Source organism: Mchenga conophoros, linkage group LG9 (genome assembly GCF_057382185.1).
Source record: "Mchenga conophoros isolate Kocher_MC1m ecotype Shallow Benthic linkage group LG9, M_conophoros_male_GT1.1, whole genome shotgun sequence".
Lineage (NCBI taxonomy): Eukaryota > Metazoa > Chordata > Actinopteri > Cichliformes > Cichlidae > Mchenga > Mchenga conophoros.
In genome coordinates, this window is record NC_140534.1 from 25,994,387 (window position 1) to 26,015,441 (window position 21,055).

General features: G+C 40.9%; 2 protein-coding genes across 5 annotated transcripts in view; both read left to right on the forward strand.

The window, feature by feature from the left end:
* The window catches only part of prex2 (phosphatidylinositol-3,4,5-trisphosphate-dependent Rac exchange factor 2), a 92,205-nt gene extending 75,452 nt beyond the window's left edge, over nt 1-16,753 (forward strand). For all 3 annotated transcript variants that reach the window (XM_085287248.1, XM_085287249.1, XM_085287250.1), the window contains 5 exons: nt 4,089-4,155; nt 5,044-5,234; nt 8,932-9,034; nt 13,846-13,913; nt 15,733-16,753. In XM_085287248.1, coding sequence (XP_085143374.1) covers nt 4,089-4,155; nt 5,044-5,234; nt 8,932-9,034; nt 13,846-13,913; nt 15,733-15,778 — 475 coding nt within the window. In that variant the 3' untranslated portion in view covers nt 15,779-16,753. The remainder of the gene's footprint in view (nt 1-4,088; nt 4,156-5,043; nt 5,235-8,931; nt 9,035-13,845; nt 13,914-15,732) is intronic.
* Nucleotides 16,754-17,139: 386 nt separating this feature from the next.
* lg9h8orf34 (linkage group 9 C8orf34 homolog) overlaps nt 17,140-21,055 on the forward strand; it is a 69,732-nt gene continuing 65,816 nt past the window's right edge. Inside the window, exons 1-2 of one of the 2 annotated variants that reach the window (XM_085287251.1) lie at nt 17,140-17,473; nt 19,121-19,228. In XM_085287251.1, the coding sequence (XP_085143377.1) occupies nt 19,148-19,228 (81 nt within the window). In that variant the 5' untranslated portion in view covers nt 17,140-17,473; nt 19,121-19,147. The remainder of the gene's footprint in view (nt 17,474-19,120; nt 19,229-21,055) is intronic. The other variant, XM_085287252.1, reaches the window with a different exon arrangement.

The window sequence follows — 21,055 nt, forward strand, 5'->3', positions numbered from 1 at the left end:
GCTGTGTTCCAGTAACACAGTTTCTACCTCTAACCGATGGTGTTTTTCCTTCCTCTTGGCTCACGGCAGTATTGTTAGTTATAGCAGTAGCTACTGTGGAAAATTCTTCCATTCGGCATGCATTAGCACTGCAGAACTCTAAAACGATTATGCTTCCGGGCGGAGCAAAAGTCATGCAGCGGTGCAGCTTGTTTGAGTATTTTTAGTTTAGTGAAGAATTTGGCTTAATTGAGCTATTATGGATATTATGTATTTATGGATAATTCTAGATATTCAGTGTTATTATAGCGATTGCTTATGGATATTAACCTAACTTCAGCAGGAAGATATTTTGGTCTTCTATGCTAGTCCCAAGCAGCATCATTGCTTTCTTTCTGTTTTTCTCCACTTTGGAAAATGCTGCAGTTTTTGCTCTGGCAGAGGAGGGAGTCCCAATTCACTAGAGCTCTGAGGAAGGTGGAGAGGCTTCGTTCTACTCCAGCTAGTGTGCACTGAACCTCTGTTTATAAAGCCCAGAGGGCTGAGCTTTTTCCCATTTATCACTTCTCTTTGATTCAATCATTGATTGGCTGTAATGATGACAGCTCTGCACATAGTGATGCTTAATGCTGTGGACCTTGACTCATCTCTGTACCACGTCCGGCACTAGTTTTAAAGATCCAGGAATACTTTGCATTTATTTATGTGCCCCATTAGGATCATAAATTTGGTCCCCATTTTAAGCAAGTCGCTCACCTTGTATTTTAGTAAATTTGCATGTCCTCAGTGTCCCAGTGACAGCGTTTTAGTCACACAGTAACTACTCGTTGCTTTAGCTGAAAAGGATTGGAATTTCTCTCTTTATTATATGGCATGACATACATGGCAGTGTATTCACAGATGTCATTTTGTCATTACAGTATTCACGTTTTAAACCAGCAAAGATCAGGTACATATTACATCCACCAACATGTGCTTTTACATCTTTGTAAAAATAGGACAAATGTGTGGGATAAGAAAATGACTTTCCTCACACATTCACACACACCATTTCACTGGTGTCATTGCGCTAACATCGCCGTGCGGTATGCGAGGGCCCTTGGAAGCCCTCATTAGCCCCCAGGAAGCTCTGCCACACAGAGAGGAGAATTTAATAATGGAGGGTGTCATTAATCATGGCTTTCTGAGTGATTTACATGGACCAGTACGGACCATATATAAGGTCATACGTAACGGCATAAATTCAAGACAATTTACTTGTGTAAATGAGTATGAAACTAAACCCACGGAAAACATTAAGACGTTTAATTCAAGGGGGCAATTTATGTTTCTTTTGGACGGTTTAATGTGCAGGATGTGGCGCTAATACAAGCGTTCCCACGCTACTTGTCTGAAAACATCTGTGCCTCAGATTCCTCTTCGTTGACGTTGCAGCTGACTGCTAATGCTCCTGTGCTGTAAAGGGCCTCGAGAGCCTTATTGTCATGAAGGTAGAGAAACAAAGAGAATTAAGTATTCTCATTGGCTCAATGAAAGAAAACCGGCTACATGCAGAGCAGGTCATCTATGGCCTGCAGCCAAATTCTCCATTAGAGCCTCATGTGAAACGCTATTGGTCGTGTGTGTGTGGTTTGGGGTTTTCTGTTTTGTTGTTATTTCAGAGAGAGCCACAAGCAAACTTTACCTATGGTTGTCTCAGTCTCTACTAAAAGCAAAAACACAAGGAAGGCAAATTCTTGTAAGCACGACAAGCTTGATTGCACATACTTAATGCAACCTTTATTTTTGGTACAGACTTACTTTCAGATGGTAGGCTCAAGCTTTGATTGGCATAGTTTTCCCCAAAAACAAACAACAAAAACAATACAAAAAACACTTGAGAATGAAATAAGAGAAGTTGAGATTTTTCAATTTTAACATTAGAGCGTGCAGGTGGGTTAGAAAATTGATGCCTGTAAGGGGAGTCGAAACTGGAGCCGTTATAGTGTGTTACAGTGTGAAGAAATAACACCCAGTGGACTTTTCAACCCTGTGTGTTTGTGTGTGTTCTTTACCGCACGGTGGTATGTTTGCGCACTGTGTGTGGCCTTAAAATGTCATATTTCACCCATAATAAAGGTTTCTAAGGTGCTCAGTTTCCAAAGCTCTGACAAAACATCATCGGCTCAGGAGATGTAACGCAGGTCCTTTTTAAATCACACATCACTTGTAAGTTGGACTCCTATTATTTTGTCATTAGAGAGACCTCCACGAGAGTCTGGCCCGCTCCTTGAGCTGTGGTTGGTGGTATTTTTAGTACAACTCTTACCTCAGGAGGATGAGATAATCAGTGGGTATTATGACCTTGGTTCTGCAAAAAAGAAGCGTGCAAGGGTGAGATGAGGTGCGTCTGTTTTGTCTGGAAAAGATAAACAACTGTGTGCAGACGAAGTCGAGTTGGACAGTTACACAAAAGTCGACTGCTATCGGACAGATTCTATTATATACGTTGAAGATAAAAGTCTGAGCAGTTGACCGATAAGGACAAGGGTGAATGGGCTCACAGTTGGAGTAAACAGATAACAGAACAGGAACTATTTCAGGGTGAGGAATTCCAATAAATGTCATTTTGTGTGGCGTTCAGTCTTTCAATGTGTGCTGCTGATTTGGTAAGTGAATAGTGTTTTCTTTGGAAGCTGTTGAATGTAACCTTCGCTTACTTCTCAGATTTGTCCTTGAACGCCGCACTCGTATTCCAATAAGTATGCACTCACTTACAAATGGAGCTTAAGCCAAATACTAAATGACCGTTTACTCCTGACATGTGTTATTCGGCAATTTGTGGGCTTTTGGCCACTTTAAATGCTCAGACTATCCTAGTCTGTCTTGAGCATCATTTGAATGATAAGGCCATCTTGAACCAATTACATGGGCTGTTAGCTGCATCTGAACCCTTAGTAAAGTCTGCTCATAGTCCTTTTGAAGAGCACACCTCAGAGTTAACGCATCATTTGGCCGATAGGCATTAGTTACCAGGAAACATTTACATGTGAACTCATCTGTATCACAGAATAGATGCATGCTGTGTAATATTTAAATAGGCATAAGTGATTAGGAAAATTCATCTGTTTTTTACACATATGCGTTGGTTCCCTGGGTGGGTGCAGGTTTCCTCCAGTATGACTATAGTGTATATTTAATGCTTGTTTTCTCATTGAATTTTCATTTTAGCCGGAATAGTTAATAATCGCTATAAAATCTTGAGTCAGGGATGTGTTAACTATGCCCTGATTAATTAATTTCATTAATATTATGTCAAGCATAAACACCACAGACATAATGAATGCCTGCTTGGCTTGATTTTAATCACTTAATAGCAGAGTGAATGCAGATGAATGAGATGTGCTTCACTGATTCTTGTAAACAGTCTCCCTCCTTCAGTCTGCAGTTGCTGAGTTTCTTAAGTTTTTTTTTTTTTTTTTTTGCTTCATTATTATATTAGAGATTTCAGAAATGTGATATATATCGGTGACTGTACGTTAAACATTATAATTGCTTCTAGCTAGAGGTAATGGAGTATGTGATTTTATTACAGGGTGTTTAATGTGGTGTAGTGTATCTATTTTTAGCACGCTGCTGGATTACTGAGATTTGATGGAGTCACAGACTGCTGAGTTTGCACCAGTAGCACTCCACCTCAGAAGGACTCATTGCGGCATACAGCGCCCATCTGCAAGGACGCCAGTGCAGTGCTGCCTCCAGTGGAGGAAGAGGAATATTGATTGTGCTCCATGAATGAATGAGGGAATGGCATTTGGAGTGATGCCCAGGACAAGAGATGCTTAGTCTGTGTTTCTGCTTAGCTGTGCCCAAGTTACTCTCATGATTGATAGTCAGATGGTGGCGGTCCATAATGAGCAAGTGGCCTAGTTTTCCCAGAAAGCCAGCCAGTTCTCCTGATGACCTAATGGTGTAGGGAAACAGTTTGGATTTCATGCAGTGGAACCGCTAAATAGAAAAACGTTTGATTGATTATTAAATGAAAGTCTTCTGTCATGTGATGGGTTTTAGTATGTGGCGTTTTCTCTCTCACTACATGTATTAACTTAACGTTTGTTTTTCTCACACAGGGCTTTCTACCTCGATCAGTCCAACATGCCGCCTAGCTCTGCACCAAAAGCAGCCCTCATAGATAAGGTAAGAACGACCTTACACAGCCTCATAGTACAGTTGTGACACTATGGGGGGAAGCCGAAGAGCAGGAGTAGATGCTGCAAAATGGACCTGTTTGCATGTGTTGCAACAGACAAGGGGGGCAACAGCAGGAAATCACACTTTAAAGTCAAGTCCAGTCACTTACCTTGAAACTAGAAAAGTGCATTTTTTCTTAATAAACTTATGGTCTTCAAAAGGTAAGAAGAGCAAAACTGTTCAATTTAATTAAGATGTATTTAGGAGAAAGAAATTACTAAGTATAAAGGAAGAGTCGCCTTAAGAAAAACCAAGTTACATCCAGCTGTTCAGCTCCTTCCCTCAGATTTCTGAAGCTCAGACTGTTTCACAGCCTGGGTGCACAGTGGCTAAAGGCTGATTTCTTCATGTGTTGTTGCTGAGTTCTGTGGGACCAGTAGGAAGCCAGTATCCAAGGATCTGAGACATCTGCTAGGTACAGATGTCTGAGAGAGGCTGGCGCCCTTAACAAGTCAGTCAATGCAATGGCTTTTAAAGGAAACTTTGATCTTCATTTATGGCTGCATATTTTATTCTTTGAATCAAGCAAAGCTGCTCTAGTAGACTCCTCCCTTTAACCCAAATGTCTACTTATTAGCTTTCCTTATAATCAGAAGGTCAGTGGGCTGTGTGCCTGACTATATTATGGATATCCCATCAGCCAACAACTAGATCAAGTTGTAAAAAGCTGGTTGGAAGCTTCACCCTTGAATGCCCAGCATTGTAACAATGTATATATGACAGCCTAAGACAGAAATGGTCTAACGCCAATGTTAACCTTATAATCTACTCAGTTTCTTTTCTTTTCTTTGTGATTTAATCCCACACTAACCTCTCTGCGTTGTTTCTGTCTAGTTAATGCGTCCCCTCAACGCTCTGGAGGAGCTCTACCGTCTGATGGAAAGTTTTATTAGTTGTCGCCGCACCGCTGCCTGTCAGTACACCGCCTGTGGGGCTTCTGGCGTGGGGCTGCTCTCTGTGGCCTCTGAGCTCTGCTCACGTCTGGGAGCCACACACATTGTCATGTGCAACAGCGGCGTTCATCGGTAAGTGCGTGGGCACATGTATTGTGCGCATCTTCCACCTCACTATGGGCCGCCTCCAGTTAAATTATACGTTTTGCGCTCATCATGTTCTTTCTTTTGGCAGCGCACTTGCAATTTTCCTTTCTCTTTCATCTGTTTTGTGTTGACACTCTTCTCACCTTTCCCATTTCCACCGCAGTTTCTCCCTGCTCCCGTGCATCTCATTTATTCTCTAGCTACATCTCAATTTCATGAGCCCCACACTGTTTGCCCTTGGGGTTTTCTATTAATGCACTTTTCTCTGCATTAATTAACAGCAGGATATTTTAGTTAATGACATGCTTCTCAGACCAGAGGAAAGCATACATAGGAGATGGACCAATTACTTCCATTCTCACTGATCTCTATATACAGCTTCCTAATTCACCTGCTGCTGAGGGCAGCATTCATCAGTGCATGAGGACAAAAATATCCAGATCGTTTGTCACCGCTGATCCCGAGTACAAGCCTTCATCTTCATCTTGTACTCTGCTCTTCCCCTACACCCACCCACCCACCCACCCGTCTCTCTGATACCCTCTTCCTTTACCGTGTGACAGTTTCCATATCTTTTTGTCTCGGTTATATGCGCAGGCTCGCACACGCTCGTTCATGCATTCACCGTATGTGACTGATGGCTTGATAAAGGGCTGCGGATGGAGCGGTCTGGTTGACAGAGCTCTAATAGAAAGTTGTCTGTGCAATGAGTTCTGTTTATGAACCTACAGCCTATATTTGTGTGTTTGCAATTACATTTACTGGCTACAACTCAGTCAGATACGCAGGCTAAGTGTAGTGACACATCAGGTGACGGCACCTGCCATATCAGAGGTTTATTTGTCAACAGGCTTTCTCTTAAAACACTCTTTTACCCTTCAAAGTTGGAGAATGATGTGCGTATTGGACTTTGTATGACGGGAGAGTGAATCGCAAATCCTTGGCCCGGTGCAAGTTTTTATATATCTATATATATCTATATCTAGATATATATATATATATATATATATATATATATATATATATATATATATATATATATATATATATATATATATATATATATATATATATATATATATATATATATATATATATATATATATCAATCACATAACTGCAGGGTGCAAGATGCTAGCAGGCAAGGCATACATGGAACGCCATAAGCAAGTGGCTGGCATAGTATACAGGTATATCTGTGCCGAGTATAAGCTGGAAGTCCCGGGGTCAAAATGGGAGATGCCCCCAAGGGTGGTGGAGAATGACCGAGCTAAGATCCTGTGGGACTTCCAGATACAGACGGACAAAATGGTGGTGGCTAACCAACCGGACATAGTGGTGGTAGACAAACAGAAGAAGACGGTCGTAGTGATCGATGTAGCGGTTCCGAATGACAGCAATATCAGGAAGAAGGAACACGAGAAGCTGGAGAAATACCAAGGGCTCAGAGAAGAGCTCGAGAGGATGTGGAGGGTGAAGGTAACGGTGGTCCCCGTGGTAATCGGAGCACTAGGTGCAGCGACTCTCAAGCTAGGCGAGTGGCTCCAGCAGATCCCGGGAATAACATCGGAGATCTCTGTCCAGAAGAGCGCAGTCCTGGGAACAGCTAAGATACTGCGCAGGACCCTCAAGCTCCCAGGCCTCTGGTAGAGGACCTGAGCTTGAAGGATTGACCGCCCACAGGGGCGAGTGGGGAAATTTTTTTATATATAAATAAATAAATAAAACCCCTTTCTACTATTAACAGTGCACAGATTGTAGGAAAATGAAGCAATTTTTGCTGCTTTCTCTGTAGACTACGAATTGTTAAAATGTAAATGATGAGCACGCTGGCTAAATCTGGAACAATTGAAAAGCCAGTGAAAGCAAGCCAGTAGATTAGCTACGTGGAAATTGCATTATCAGTGTGACAGTCTTCTCAGGCACTATTGATTGGATTAGTTGGCTTGATGGATGAGTTTTAATAACAGTGAAAGCGTGATATTTTGGGTGATATTAGCAAACCCTAGCGTTTCTGTTTTCCTTTTTTTTCCCAGTTACTCTGAGGATTCACTGACTGAGAGCAAAAAAAAAAGTTGCTACTAATTCTATATTTGGCTTGTTTATGCTTTCCCCCCTTTTTTTAAGTTCTCCTCTTAATTCTATCTTTCATTCCTTTGTGTCTTTCTTTCTCTTGTTCATTTATCAGTATGGGCTCACTCTGCAGAAACACAAAGTGTAAATGGGATATGTGATGGAACAACATAAAACAAATGGGTATAAATCATCTCATACTATCTCACCAGCCCTAATCAAAAGGGAAAATGTGCAGGCTAACGCGCACACACACAGAACTGCACTTCCTTCATCGTGCTCCAGCAGAAGAGGTATTTAAAGATCCTCCTTTTTAGCTTTTTTTTTCTCCCCACTTCTTTATCGGTGTGGGAAGCTCAAAGCGGGTGCTTAAAATATTCTGGGGTGGCCTGTGAAAGGACATCCTCTGCAAATTCTCTCCTGGGATATCTTTCGGCACATACTGGAAATGATTGTTGGGTTCATTACTTTTATCGTATCTTGTTTCCCTGTAATAAAGTTATGCAACTGAAACTCAAGGGGACTTTTAAATCTTGATTTGATTGACTCAAAGTAACGGCTTCTGGCAGTGATAAGTCCCCCGTCTCACATCTGCTCTTTTTTTTTTTTTTTTTTTCTTCTCTTCCGTTCTCCTCGGTCAATGTGAAACGCTACCATGAGAGAAGGCGATATTAAACAAACAGCTCAGATTTCTTAGCAGCGTCATGGCAGTGTTGGAACTTTGGACAGTTCAATTTGCAGTGAAAAGGCTCTGGATCGATCTACCAGTACAGCTTGTTATCATAGAAAGGTCATCCAGCAGCCTTGATGCCCGTCACTGGCTCTCTAAGGATCTATCCCCACACTGCCATCTGTGTGTGCGTGTGTCTGTGTAAAGGCAGAAGAGGAAGAAGCTGGCTGTGTATGTGCCTGGGAACAAAGTTTGCTGCAACTAATGAATCACAGACTCGTGTCAGCACTCATTTTACACATATAGCATCCTTATGGTGGTGAGAGTATAGCGCCTCTGCCAAAGGAGAAGCACTGACTTGTCCTTGGACTTCTTTCTCTGGGCTGAGGACAAGAAAACCTGTAAGTCTCCTCAAGTCCCAGAGGTCTGCCACAAATTTCCCTCTCTTGTACTTGTTCTAAGGCAAAGATCAGCGAACTTGTTATCCTCTTGATGCGCCGCGTTTGCTCGCGGTGATTGACTTTTCAGAAGCAAGTGCAGTGATTCATTAGAGCGAAGACGAGCGAAGGTGAGGTGGGAAGAATGCGATGTAATGGCAAGGTGTCAAGAGGAGCAAAACGCTCTCATGGTGATGTAATTTAGCTGAGCTGGATTTTATTCTCAGTTGATGTTTGTTTCAGTGTCAGATCTCACTTTCAGTCTCCGTCTGCTGCAAAGGCTACTCGACTGCCGTCATGTGTCAAACACGGACTGCATTTTAATATTGCAGTCATGGAATTGGGAAAAGACATTAAAAACTTTTTGTTTTAGGCGTCACAAAGTCCTAGTCCCAGATTTCCTCAGTGGATACTGTATTTTGATTGATGGTAAAGAAGATGATTAAGCATCATTGCACTGTTTGATGAGAATAAGCCTGACCGCATGTTTTCTCTCTAACAGCTGCACCCTGAGTGTGACACTGGAGCAGGCCATCCTGCTGGCTCGAAACCACGGCCTTCCACCTCGCTGCATCATGCAGGCCACCGATGTCATGAGGAAGCAGGTATGTGTTTCGCAGACGTCTGCTATAACGAGCCGCTGTCCACTTTGTAGTTTTCCCAGTGCCATACATTTACACACATGTCTCTGACATTTCAGAGGGAGTGTTTTTGAAGGTAAAATAATCGTGCTTTGAATGGCTGTTAAAAAGAGCTTACCTGGCTGCCTTTGACTTAAACCCTGATTATATGATGCAAGGTGATTAATCACCACAGTGATCAGCTTCTCTTCTGTTTTGATAGGGAATGACAAGCTGCTCTGGCAGCCACCTCATTCTCTCGGGATATTTTTGTGGCGTCTTTTCCTCATCGCTTCTCCGGAAGCTGTGCAAACAAAGCAAAACTACAGACCTTCAGTTCAGTTTGTGAACACATTACGTAACCCCGTTCAAAGTAAAGCAGGAAAGCTAAAAAGTTAAAGACTGAAACTTTTACCTGTGAGTGAAACCTCATGGAGACAGTGCGGCGAGTGGAGAGTAGAGAAAGGGTTGTTTTTAAAAGAGAAGAACGGTCAATAGATTAAAAAGGGAGAAGAATTTCCACAGAATTGGACTGCAAAAACAATCAATTCCAAATCTTTTTTCTGCTTAATTTTTTTCAGCAAGTAATGAGGGAACAGGACTCGCATTTCCTTTAAACATCTTGTCAATTTTGAGCCTCTGAAAATGTAAGACTGTTTTTAAAAATGGTTGTACTAAAACAGTAAATGCAATGCTTCTGTTAAACCTCTTGAATTAAAGCTGAAAGTCCGCATTTCAATCAACTCTCGATTGTTGGATTTTACAGTCCTCTGTTGTGTTGCAGAGGGCTACAAACACTGCCAACTGTATATAGTATTGTTACACAAGAAAAATAAGTGCCTTTCAATTAAAGCATTTAAATCTTCTCAATCCATTTTCCTGCCACGATGACTTAAAAAGAATAACTACTGCGTTGGCGTTTATAAATGAATAAGGGTAAAGTGAATGGAAGTTATTTGAGGTTAAAAAAATAATAGTAATAATAAAGAAGAAACTCATAGAGGTGGAAAGGAAACTAGAGAGCTAATTAACTGAACTGACACATTAATAGTCATAATACTCACACACACACACACACACACACAATACATTGCAGAGGAGAAATGCATAATTCTTCCGTCTTTCCTTCTGACGGGTAGTTTTTCTTCCCCACATAGACAGATATTGTCTTAGATGACTAAAAGAACAGCATCATGAAGGTATCTTTGAATGACTTACTCTTATTTCCACACCTGGAATGTACCTTGGCCTCTTTTGTTAAATTTCATCACAGCATCCTGATGCTGCTGCTGTGTCTACTGCGGTGACATTTTCACACTCTGAGAAAATTTGTGTCTCAACTCACAGAACAGTTTCTACATCTGAAGTCATCACATAGACCGCACGCTTCGTCGAGTGGAATAGAAAGAGTTGTGCCATTTTAACTTCTTTGGTCAATATTTCTCACAGAGTCTATTACTTCAGTAATAATGATATTTTTAAAGGGAACCGGCAGTAAGTATGCTTTTGGGTAATGAAAGAAATATTAGCTGGTGTCCACATGAAAAATCATTAGCTCCTGTCTACATTATAATTTGTTTTGCCTCTTTCTCTCTTCCACCCCCCAAACCTGATTTCAAACTGATCAGATATGCATTCGCTGCTACCAGAATATGAATCGGACCAAATGAGAGAGTAATGAGAAACTCAGCAGACTCGTTGAAAGTCTGGGGCTTGTTTGTTTATCTGCATATGCATTAGGAGTCAAAGGAAGAAATTCCTATTAGTCTTTCAGTGTATACACATTATCACCTCATTTTTATTTATTTATTGTTTTTTAAAGGCTCTAACCATGACCACAGCTCAAACTCTCTTTGAAAGTTGTGTCAGTTGTGGTTTCAGTGCTATTTTCACTGAGAGGAGAGGTTGCCCAGTAGGCTCAGATCCTGCAGGACAAGAGGCATTTAATTTCTCCTCTCAGAGAAATGGGAAGGCAGCCAGCAGGATGCAACTTTGTGCATCGTGTGACCTTGAGTTGTGTAGTGTGCAGCTGGCAAACATTTGGAACCTCGTTGCGAAGGCTGTGATTTGAGGATATTTTACATCCGTTCTGAAAAGTGCAGGCACGGGGATTTATTATTTAGATTAATACAAGTAAACCTTATTCTGTAGTGAGACATTTTCTCTTGCCTTGTATCATTGTTAACCTGGGGAATCTGAGCTGCATTGTGTGTGTTTGTGTGTGCGTGTGTGTGTGTGTGTGTGTGTGTGTGTGTGTGTGCCTACCCTTGCTCTCAGACATCAGCTGATGAATTTGGTGAATATGAATATCACACAGGGTTTGAATGACACATCTTCTTTCTCGCTGTAGAGTCACGGTTGCTCACAAAAAAAGGTTATCAGCACAGAATCCAGTCCCAGCAGGATTCATCCATCAAGCCCAGACAACGTAATTCAGACTGAGAATGCTGCGTGGAGGTTTACAAATCACGCTGAGAGTAGACCTGCTTTGCCCAAATTGCATCAAATACATCCAATATTTGCTCTGTATACAAACAGTGTACAGCTTTATACTAAAGGTAAAGAATAACTTATAGCATTGGCTTTATGAACTCATGAAAAAAGAAAAATCTAGTCCCTTTCAAGTTTTTAAAATATCTATAAGAAGTTAATTTTGCGGAGAAGTAAGCGTTGCTTTTTAAACCAGATTGAAAATGCTGACAAATACTCATCATAATTAATTTTACTTTCAATTAAAGCTGGGGGCAAATATTACGTCTCCCATTTTTTTAGAAGCTGACACAGTACATAAAGAGAGTCAACATGTGAAAAATGAAAACATTTCTACTGATTACAGGCAGCACTTTGCATGCGTGAGCGAACTGATGCTCATTATAAACCACCGAAGGACTGTGCATGCACTATTTGAACTCTGTTTCCTGGACAACCATATTTAATCTTATATTCTTTAGCATTATATGTATTTGAGCCTGTGATAATTACATGCTGGCTGCTTTATTGATGGCAGAATCTGCCTGCTTTTCCACCACTGTGGCCCAGACTACAATATCTTAATAACTGTAGTATAGATTGGCGTAAAATTGAAGATTATTTATTAGAAAATGTGATAATAAATGATGTGAAGAAGATATTCCAGAAAGCCTAAACTTTAACATTTACTAAGTGTTTGTGGGGCTTTAGCAATAGATAGGACAGGATAAACCTATTGTTACCAACATATTGGTTTTGATAGCCTATTGCCATGATTGGAATTTAGATTGTGTGTTTAACGAACAGTTGAATAGGTGTACCTAATAAAGTGGATGGAGAGAGTAGATGCTGTGGATGTAGATGCCTGTTCTTTTTACTTACTTGTGAAGTAGGTAAAAACAAGAAGTGTAATATCCTGTTGGAACCTAATAAGATTCTGAAAGTTTCACAGATTTGTGGTTTAAAGTTCTCTTCGCTTTGTTTTTATCGTCTCCAGAACCATCCTTTGAGAGTATACATTCATTATGTTGGTCTGTAAAAGTCCTCGGATAATTTCAGAGTCGTGTAAACAAAATTCCACTTATTTAATTTGCTTTTAATATAGTTTTGGTGTCGTCTCTGTATGCTGTGTCCTTCAGGGACATTAGGGTTCATCTCTGTCTGGAGGCATCAGAATGGATGGCCGTGATAGGCATCGAGTAATTGCTGATGCTATCCTGTTATCTGGCTGTAACTCGAAACAGACGGTAAGATGGGGCACGGCAGCGTTGTAACTGAGAGGTCGGCTAATGCACTTTTGGCCGCTTGCTCTCTCTCTGCTCAAAGAGCAGATGCAGATCCGCTGATGACCTCTTTAAAAAAAAAAAGAAAAAAAGATTTGATTATGTGGTTTTTTTTGCTTACTTGCATGCAGCGCAGATGTAGAGACGGTGTGTTTGTGAGCGCAGGTGTTCGTGCCTCTAAATTGAAAGCCTAAGTTGCTTCCTGCCCCCCTACAGTCATTTATCTGCCGACTCTGCGCACAGCCAGCAGACTAAAGGAACATTAGCAAAGAGCAGACATACTCCTGACTGGGCATAATCAAACTCTGTAACACACACAGGCAGACACCCTATTCATCTTCCAGATTCCTTACTACTGGTTTACAATTCCTTACAAAGACTAATCCGCATTGTTCCTTTGCCTACACAGAAACAAAGAAGAGCTACACACTGGCAGCAGCAGCTTAAATTTAGACTCTATACATGCACCGTGCACCTCATATGCTTCATAACATACAATATTTAGAAAAGAACCTGTAATTTCTCCCCTGCAGACAGCTGAAAGTCATTCAAGGCTGGAGATCTTCATGTTGTTAATTAAAAACTCACTGGAGAGATGAAATATGAGCTTCTTGTGTTTTTGAATTTATGACCATAAATAAATCTTTTCAAAGATGAGAAGGGGAAACCAGAGATCCATGAAGAGCTATTCCACTAAAGTCAACACTGACTCAAAACTTCACAGTGCTCCTGATTAAATAAACATCAATAAGCTATTATTGGAAGAACAGCACATGAGATGTCAGATTGTAGACGGTTTGAATGATATTGCTCAGCATTTATTATGACTAAGAGCTGACAAACCATATATTTTGTAGCTTTAGGAAAAAGAACTTCAACCCCCAGAGGGCAGAAATGTTCTTCGGCTTATTGTCTAAGCTTTGTTTAAGCTCTTCTCTCTGTGGTGTTTCATTCAGCTTCTGTTTGTGGCTGTTGCTTTTGGATTTATGTCCTTGTCCTCAATTATTATTATTATTATTATTTTTTTTTTTTTTTGTCTTTTAGGGGGCAAGAGTTCAAAATTCTGCCAAGAACCTGGGAGTGAGGGATCGCACGCCGTCGTCCGTCCCAAGGTAAAGCTACAGGCACCACTCGTTTTACATTTGGCAACATTAGTTAAAGGTCATTAGCTTTTCTTGTTTTTGAGGCCACTCTTTTTAGGATTTTTCCAAACTTCATGTTATGGATCTTTCTTCGCACTTCTTTTCATGGACGGCATAAAAAATGAATTTAACCACAGGATGTTGACCATTAGTTTGAAGCTCTGGGTTTCCTGTATTTATTAACCAGACATGACTATATTTGGAGCACAGAGTAGAGCTGATTAGCTACTGCTAACTAACTAGACTGCATAGCAAAGGAGCCTCTGTTATTCATATGTTATCTTTTTTGTAAAAAATGGTGAAAAAAAAAATGTAAATCAAGCGTCAAGCCACTTCCTCATTGGCTTCACATTTTACACCAAAAAATTATGTATGTCTTTTATATACAGTCTATGATTAAATCCAATAATTTAATGAGGAAACTGACATGGAAGCTATGTAAGAAAATAAACTATTTATTTATGCACATAACATTGGCCAAAAAAGATGCTTTTTGGAGTGCTTTTGGAAGAGAGAATTAAACGGCAAGACCCAGCAAGATGTTGTTCAGCATGAAAAAGTGCCTCCATAATGTCCATCTGAGTAGCTGAGAAGAATTAAGCAGAAGGACATGTGCTGTAGTGCTATAGATCTCTGCCTGTGCTTTTTCAACAGGTCTGGAACCAAATGGTCATTTTAGGGATATTAGCAGAAAGATTCCTGTTGCTCAGTAGCTTTAACAGGAGGGCAAAGACTGCTCTAGCCATTTGGCTATGGCATATAGGTTTTGTGTGAGAGGCAGCCCTTTTGAACCTTTTAGTGAAATTGACAAATAAAATTTAGTGGCCGGATGATTAGTGTTGAGACACTGAGACATTGTGGTCATGCAGCAAAATTACTGCACTCCCTGCAGGCTTATGTCATAAGTGTTGCAGCATAAGTAGCTGCCACAACTGTGGGATATGTATGTATCCTCTGAGGGTCTTTACAAGATGGACTCTCATTCCTGCTGATCTGTAGATGGAAGGGTCTCTTACATTTTGCCCCGTAGTTACGTGTTGTTAACGCTCAAGTTGCGAGAAATTCACGTGATGTTGTGGAAAATATAATGAGACCGCGTTTTTCCACTGTGCAGAAATGATCTTTCAGGAGATGCGGATGTGAAGTGTAAAATATTAATGCATTTGTTATAAAATAAATAAATAAAAAAGAACCCGGAGAAGAGATGAGCGCAAATGCTTCTCATATTCTCAGTTGGCAAAGAGAGTTTTCTTGATACCACCATTTAGAATAGAGGGGTCCACACCAACAAATACATCATATCTCATGCTGCTCGAGTTTGATCTTGGATTACAAGTGACCTATCACGGACAAGAGCAAATCAAAGTGTTGCTTCAGCAATGTTTCTGCTCACCAAGGTGGCAGAAGAAACCATGCTTTGACTGGGAGAAGTATGGAAACTATTAGGACACTTTTTACATTTAATAATTTAACAAATGAATACGGATTTAACAGCTCATGGACTTATACATGAGCACTTTATATTATACATTACGATGTATAGAGGGCAGACTTATCAAGTGTAACAAAGATACTGTGCATAGTTTTAGTACGTACAAGTTGTTTGCTTGTTTTTTACTCTCTTTGCATATTTAATATTGTTTTACTTGGTAATACAGAGCTATTACTGCATGCTTCCAGTACGCATCCTCATATCCGGTAACTCCAAACAAAGACCTGAAGCCTGAAGAATCATCGCTTTGGTTGAATGTAATTAAGCGTCATGTTGCATATGTGTTTCTCTGATCAGGTTGTACAAGCTGTGCCAGCCTCCACCCCCAGATGGTGATCCATAATGCATCGCATCCAGGAAGAGGTCTTGAGGATCTTTTGAGTCAGCAACGCTTTCCCTCCACCAATAGCTTAATCTAATTAAAGAGAGTTATTGGGTTCATTTTACATGTCCAGAGTAGCTGCCTAAAGTGTAAATAGAATTTCTAAACCTTAGATTGTGTTTTAATACTTTACATTTTTCACTGTTGTATTTGATACATATTGTTGATTTTCTTTTTATTCTGTGATGCATCTGACAAGACAATGTGTCAGAGCGAAGGGAGCGAAATTAGCTTAATGAATGAACAAAATTAATCCCATCAGTTAAGTGTCTGCATGTTATTCTTCTTGTTTTTATGAGGGACATTTGCATTTCATGGTATTAGCTTTATTTGCATATGAAATAAACGATTAGAAGGATACTGGATGTAATTTGGCACAGTATTTGTTCAAATTAGCCAGTAATTTGTCAGCTTCTGTTCAGCTCTGACTTCAGTGCTTTGTCAGTTCCGTGCTGTTTAATCATATGACTGTGTGTGTGTGTGTGTGTTTCTTGAAAAGATGTTTATTCACTTGTTAATATGCACAGCATTTAGCAAAAAGAAAGAAAAACAAGGGGGGAAAGTATTGATAGAGTCATACTGTCTCACTGGGTTCAGATTGTTAGGCATGCACATGAAGATTTTTCAGTGATTTTTATCAGTATTAACATAAAACAGCATACAGTTAGGAGCTATATTCTGTGTTCCTATATTTTTATATATATATTGACAATACTCAGGATTAAAACATGCTATCATTGTAGAGTGGATGACTAGCTTGCTACTATGCAAAGGGTGATGTTTCCTACATAGACCGTATGCCTCTGTATGATCAATGTAAAAATGAAGATGATTGGGGGTTTTCTGCATATTCCCTTCAAAATCCTACAAAATAATAATAATAATCCTGCCATGTATACAGTTTGTAAAATGTACATTAAAGCTGATTACAGGGGACACTTCTGTAGTTGATTTACTCCTGAAAATGACCATTTTTCCACCGGCCATGTTGGTTGTGGTTGGTGTAGAAGGTACCCGCCTTTCCACAACTCTTTATTTAGGTGTGCATGCAGTTTTACTTATCAGTGTGCAGGTAATGTGGCCTAATTAAAGCTACGAGGAGAGAAGTGCGCTTGTTTCCTTGTGGTAATTAGCAGAATGCGCAGTAACTGGTCAGTGCACGAATTTGTTGCCCAATTATCATGCTGAAGCGCGCGCACGCACACACCACAGTCTCGTTAAAGATAGTGCTAGGCAGTGCCCGGTGTATAAGTGGGAGTGGCCGTGGCGCGGTTAAAACTGGCAGCCAGTAAGCGGAAGATTTGTAATCCCTGTCACAGAGCCGCTGTGGCATTGGCTCATGCGGGGAAGCTACAGCCACAGAGTCAGTAAGGCGACAAGCTGGGGAAGGTCCCGGGCTGACTCTCCTCCAGGATGAGCCGGACTCAGAGTCACCCGCTCCGCACTTGACGCAAACCTGCCTGAACTTAACGTGGCTCGGTGCACATTTTCTACATTTCAATTCGCCGAGACGTCTCCTGAAGGACGAATGACAGCGGCTCACCTCATGATTTCATCCCGCTAAAAGCTCAACACAACAGTTTCTCCATGGCGTCTCTTCAACAGTCAAGAATTCAGTCGTATCTGGAGAAGAATAAAATCGGACCCTTGTTTGAGGTGAGTGTACGAATGTGCATCCAACTCCGAAGTTATTGGCAGCCGGTTTAAAGGACCACCACTGCTGTGCACCGGACTGCGTTATTCGCTTTAATTTATAGTTTGTGCCAAATGGCGAGCGCGCGTTTGCGTGAACTGTCACTGTCTTATTACTGCATTATTACTTATGCGTCGTATAGTTTAAATCAGAAGGGCTGGTTTCAAATAAAAACATTTATTTTCTTGCACTTCTACAGCCGATGTCTTCCCCCTGCGCTTCCCTTTAAACGACACTGCAAACCCTATAAAGCAATATCGGCTGCTCTGTCTGCCCTCACATCTCCAAGCTTACATCCTTCTGCTGGTGATTTGCATTTAAGAAGACTGGGATGTAGCATCCTCTCTGTGCCTTTTACAGTTTGGTGAAGTTGGGGGAAGCCAGTTGTAATTCAGACTGGACACAGTAGGCTTAGCTTTTACTATACGTTGTGCTACAGAGGACACAGCCACCCTCGCTGTGTGTTTGTCACTGAAACCGTCTGTGTGTTCTTCATCGGGGGTTAGAGCTACAGTAAGAAACCCAGGGGGTTAGGAAAAGCATGACTTCATCCCTTGTTTGCTCCTGGATTAATTGCTGAAAGCAGGTCTGCACGGGTGTGAGACATAATCAGATTTATTAGAAGTAGCTTTTCTCTGAGGTGCAGAAGTCTGATTTCAAGAATCACTTATCACCATGAGAAGAAGGCAAGGATACAGAGGGATGGCTGTATACGTGAACTGAATATACGTGTGCTTCACAAATGTGCTGACGCTTCACTTTTCCCCAGCTGCATGTGTGGAAGCGGCAAACGCACAGAGCTTGAAGTGCATGGATTACAGGAGCTGCTGTGGCTTGTTTCAGCACCGTGGACAGTGAATGAAGCCTAACATGCATTTCACCAGCGTAGAAGAGAGAAAATCTTCCTACCAGGCTCAAAACCGCTCAGTTGAAAGGCCTCTGTAATCTCTGATTGTTTGTCTTTGCTCCCTCCATATTCCTCTTCCACCTGTCCCCCCCCTCCCCACCCGTCCCTGCCGCCAGTCTGTGATTTCTTTTTCATTCCTTGCTCCGTGCTCAATTAAATTGTGTTTCCTTCATGTGACGATTGAAGGCGATTAAAGCCAAGGAAGTGCTCGGCGCGCTGATCAAAAATGCATTTGTTGCAAACATCTGTGACGAGACTTTATAGTGAGCCATTCACATCCAGAGTTGTCTCCCAAAGTTATCAAACAGACTTGTTATTCTGAGTTACAGAGACGGGGATCGTTGGCGAGGTGTTCACAGCAAATAGGCTGCGAATGGCGTGTTGTGAGGCTGCATTGTGTCGTGTAGATTTGCTGGGGAAACTGCCAGGAGGGAGAAAGAGGTGTAGTAAGAGGAGGATATTGAAAACTCTCCTGGCTCTGTCGCTCTCCTCATGAGAAAAATGATGTAGCTGCTACCCTGCTGCTGTGCTTGAAAACCCTTGACCATTTCATTGTTGTCCTAAAGAAAATCCATCCGTGTGCTTTCAGTTGTGAAGAAACAAGTTCTTTTTTTTATTTTATTGGACAAGTCCTGAAGAGAGGTTTGAATTCTCGCTGTAATTTCTTTTCTTTTTCTTTTTTTTTTTCTTTTTTTTGGATCAGATGTAGAACATTGATACAGGTGAAGGAATGATACAGCTGTTCTGTGCTGCTCAGACCAAAAAAGGGGCTCGCTGGAAGCTTGATATCCAAACAATACAACACCTACAGGTAAAATGAATTTATAAATGTACTTGTAATTAAGGTACTACAAGAGCACAGTGTGGACAGTTATGGCAAAGTGAACTACAAAAACAAAATGTAGTGATACTATTACAGTATAATGGTCTTGTATTACAGAGATTCATTAGAAACAAGAAGCCATCGTGATCACAAACACTTTAAAACTTGCCCTGTTAAATTACAATAATGTGCTGCCAGTTAGAATTGCCTACATCAAAGTGCTGCTTTTATAATATGCATTCTATAATCTGCAGCACTCTTACTGTGAAAGATATTACACCACCACACTATATAATAGAGGCCATTTTACTCTTTCTTTTTTAATCTCCATAAATAGTTTTGTACAAAAATATATTAAAGTGTCATAGAGCTACAGTCATTGGACACTATTATTATTTAAGATGGGTACACTGTAGTTATGAAGGGATGGACATGCTCACTAACCATCCTCATGTAGGCTGTGGTGTTTAAATGATGCTCAATTGGTACAAAGTGTGTCAACAAAATATCCCCTACACCATTACACCGGTCTATGCCTTTGAAACAAGGCAGGATGGCTTCATCCTTTCAAATAGCGACCTCAGTTTGCTATTTTCAGCTGACAGGAGTGTTGCGTGGTGTGGTCTTCTGCTGCTGTAACCCATCTGCCACAAGGTTCAATATGTTGTACAGTAGATCCAGAGTTTCTGAAGTAGACCACTATGTCTGGCACCAATAAACATGTCACATTCAAATCACTTTTCTTCCCCATTCTGATGCTCAGTTTGAACTTCAGCAGGTCGTCTCAGCCATGTCTACATGATTAAATGCACTTAGTTGGTGACGTGTGATTGGCCAATTAAAGCGTTAATAAGAAGTTTAACAGGCGTGACTAACAAAGTGGGCATTGAGTGTAAAACCACTAACCAGGTTCTCAAGCTACATGTTGCTGGCTATGAGGTTAGTTTTTATTGTTTTTGAACTATGCCCATTTGGATGTAACCACTGTGATATCACCTGTTGGTTTGTGGGACCCTGTTTTGAAGGTGAAGGGGACAGTTATCAGTATGAGCTGTCAGGCTACATTAGCAAAGCAAGAGGAATTCTATGGGTGCAGCGCACATAAACAGACATCTCCTAATGACATAAAATGCTAGCAGGCTTAGTGATCAAGCAACAGAATGGGACAGTTTGGAGAGATAATGTACTTTGAAAAGGCACCGACACCACAAACACGACTGAGAGATCTAGTTCTTTGAGTTGATGAGAAGTAGCAAAAAATTGTAGCGGGCTTTAAAGTGGTTTCTTTCCTCGGTGAGGTTTAACGTGGCTGACTTGCTTGTGGAACCAGCCTCAAAGGGCCACTAAAGGAACTGCAGTCTTCTGCACTCGGGCCCTTGATTATGACAAGATAGCAAGCTTAAAAACATGGTATTCATTTCACTGCACTGTCACAGGAACACTGATGAATACTTGAATACTAGCCACAGGTAATTAATCTCTGTTGTGGTGGCTCGTTGCTAGCTAAACTTCAACACTGTTCTCAGATACACAAACAGTGGAAAGTGGATCACACATCCACACAAAAAAAGTCCAAACGCAGCATAACCGTCACAACACCACTAAATTAATGATGATTGAACTTAAACACTTGTATTCCCAGGAGTCTTTTAGCTCATTAGTGCAGAAATTGTGTGTAGCGGTAGTACTCTGTAGAGACGTTCTTTAGCGAACGATCTAATTCGTACAGAAAATATAAATGGATTGTCTCCTTCAGCTTTTACATAACTCTTCATAGTAAAGGCCGCCCTTTGTTTGCTGAAGGATCTCCTAAAT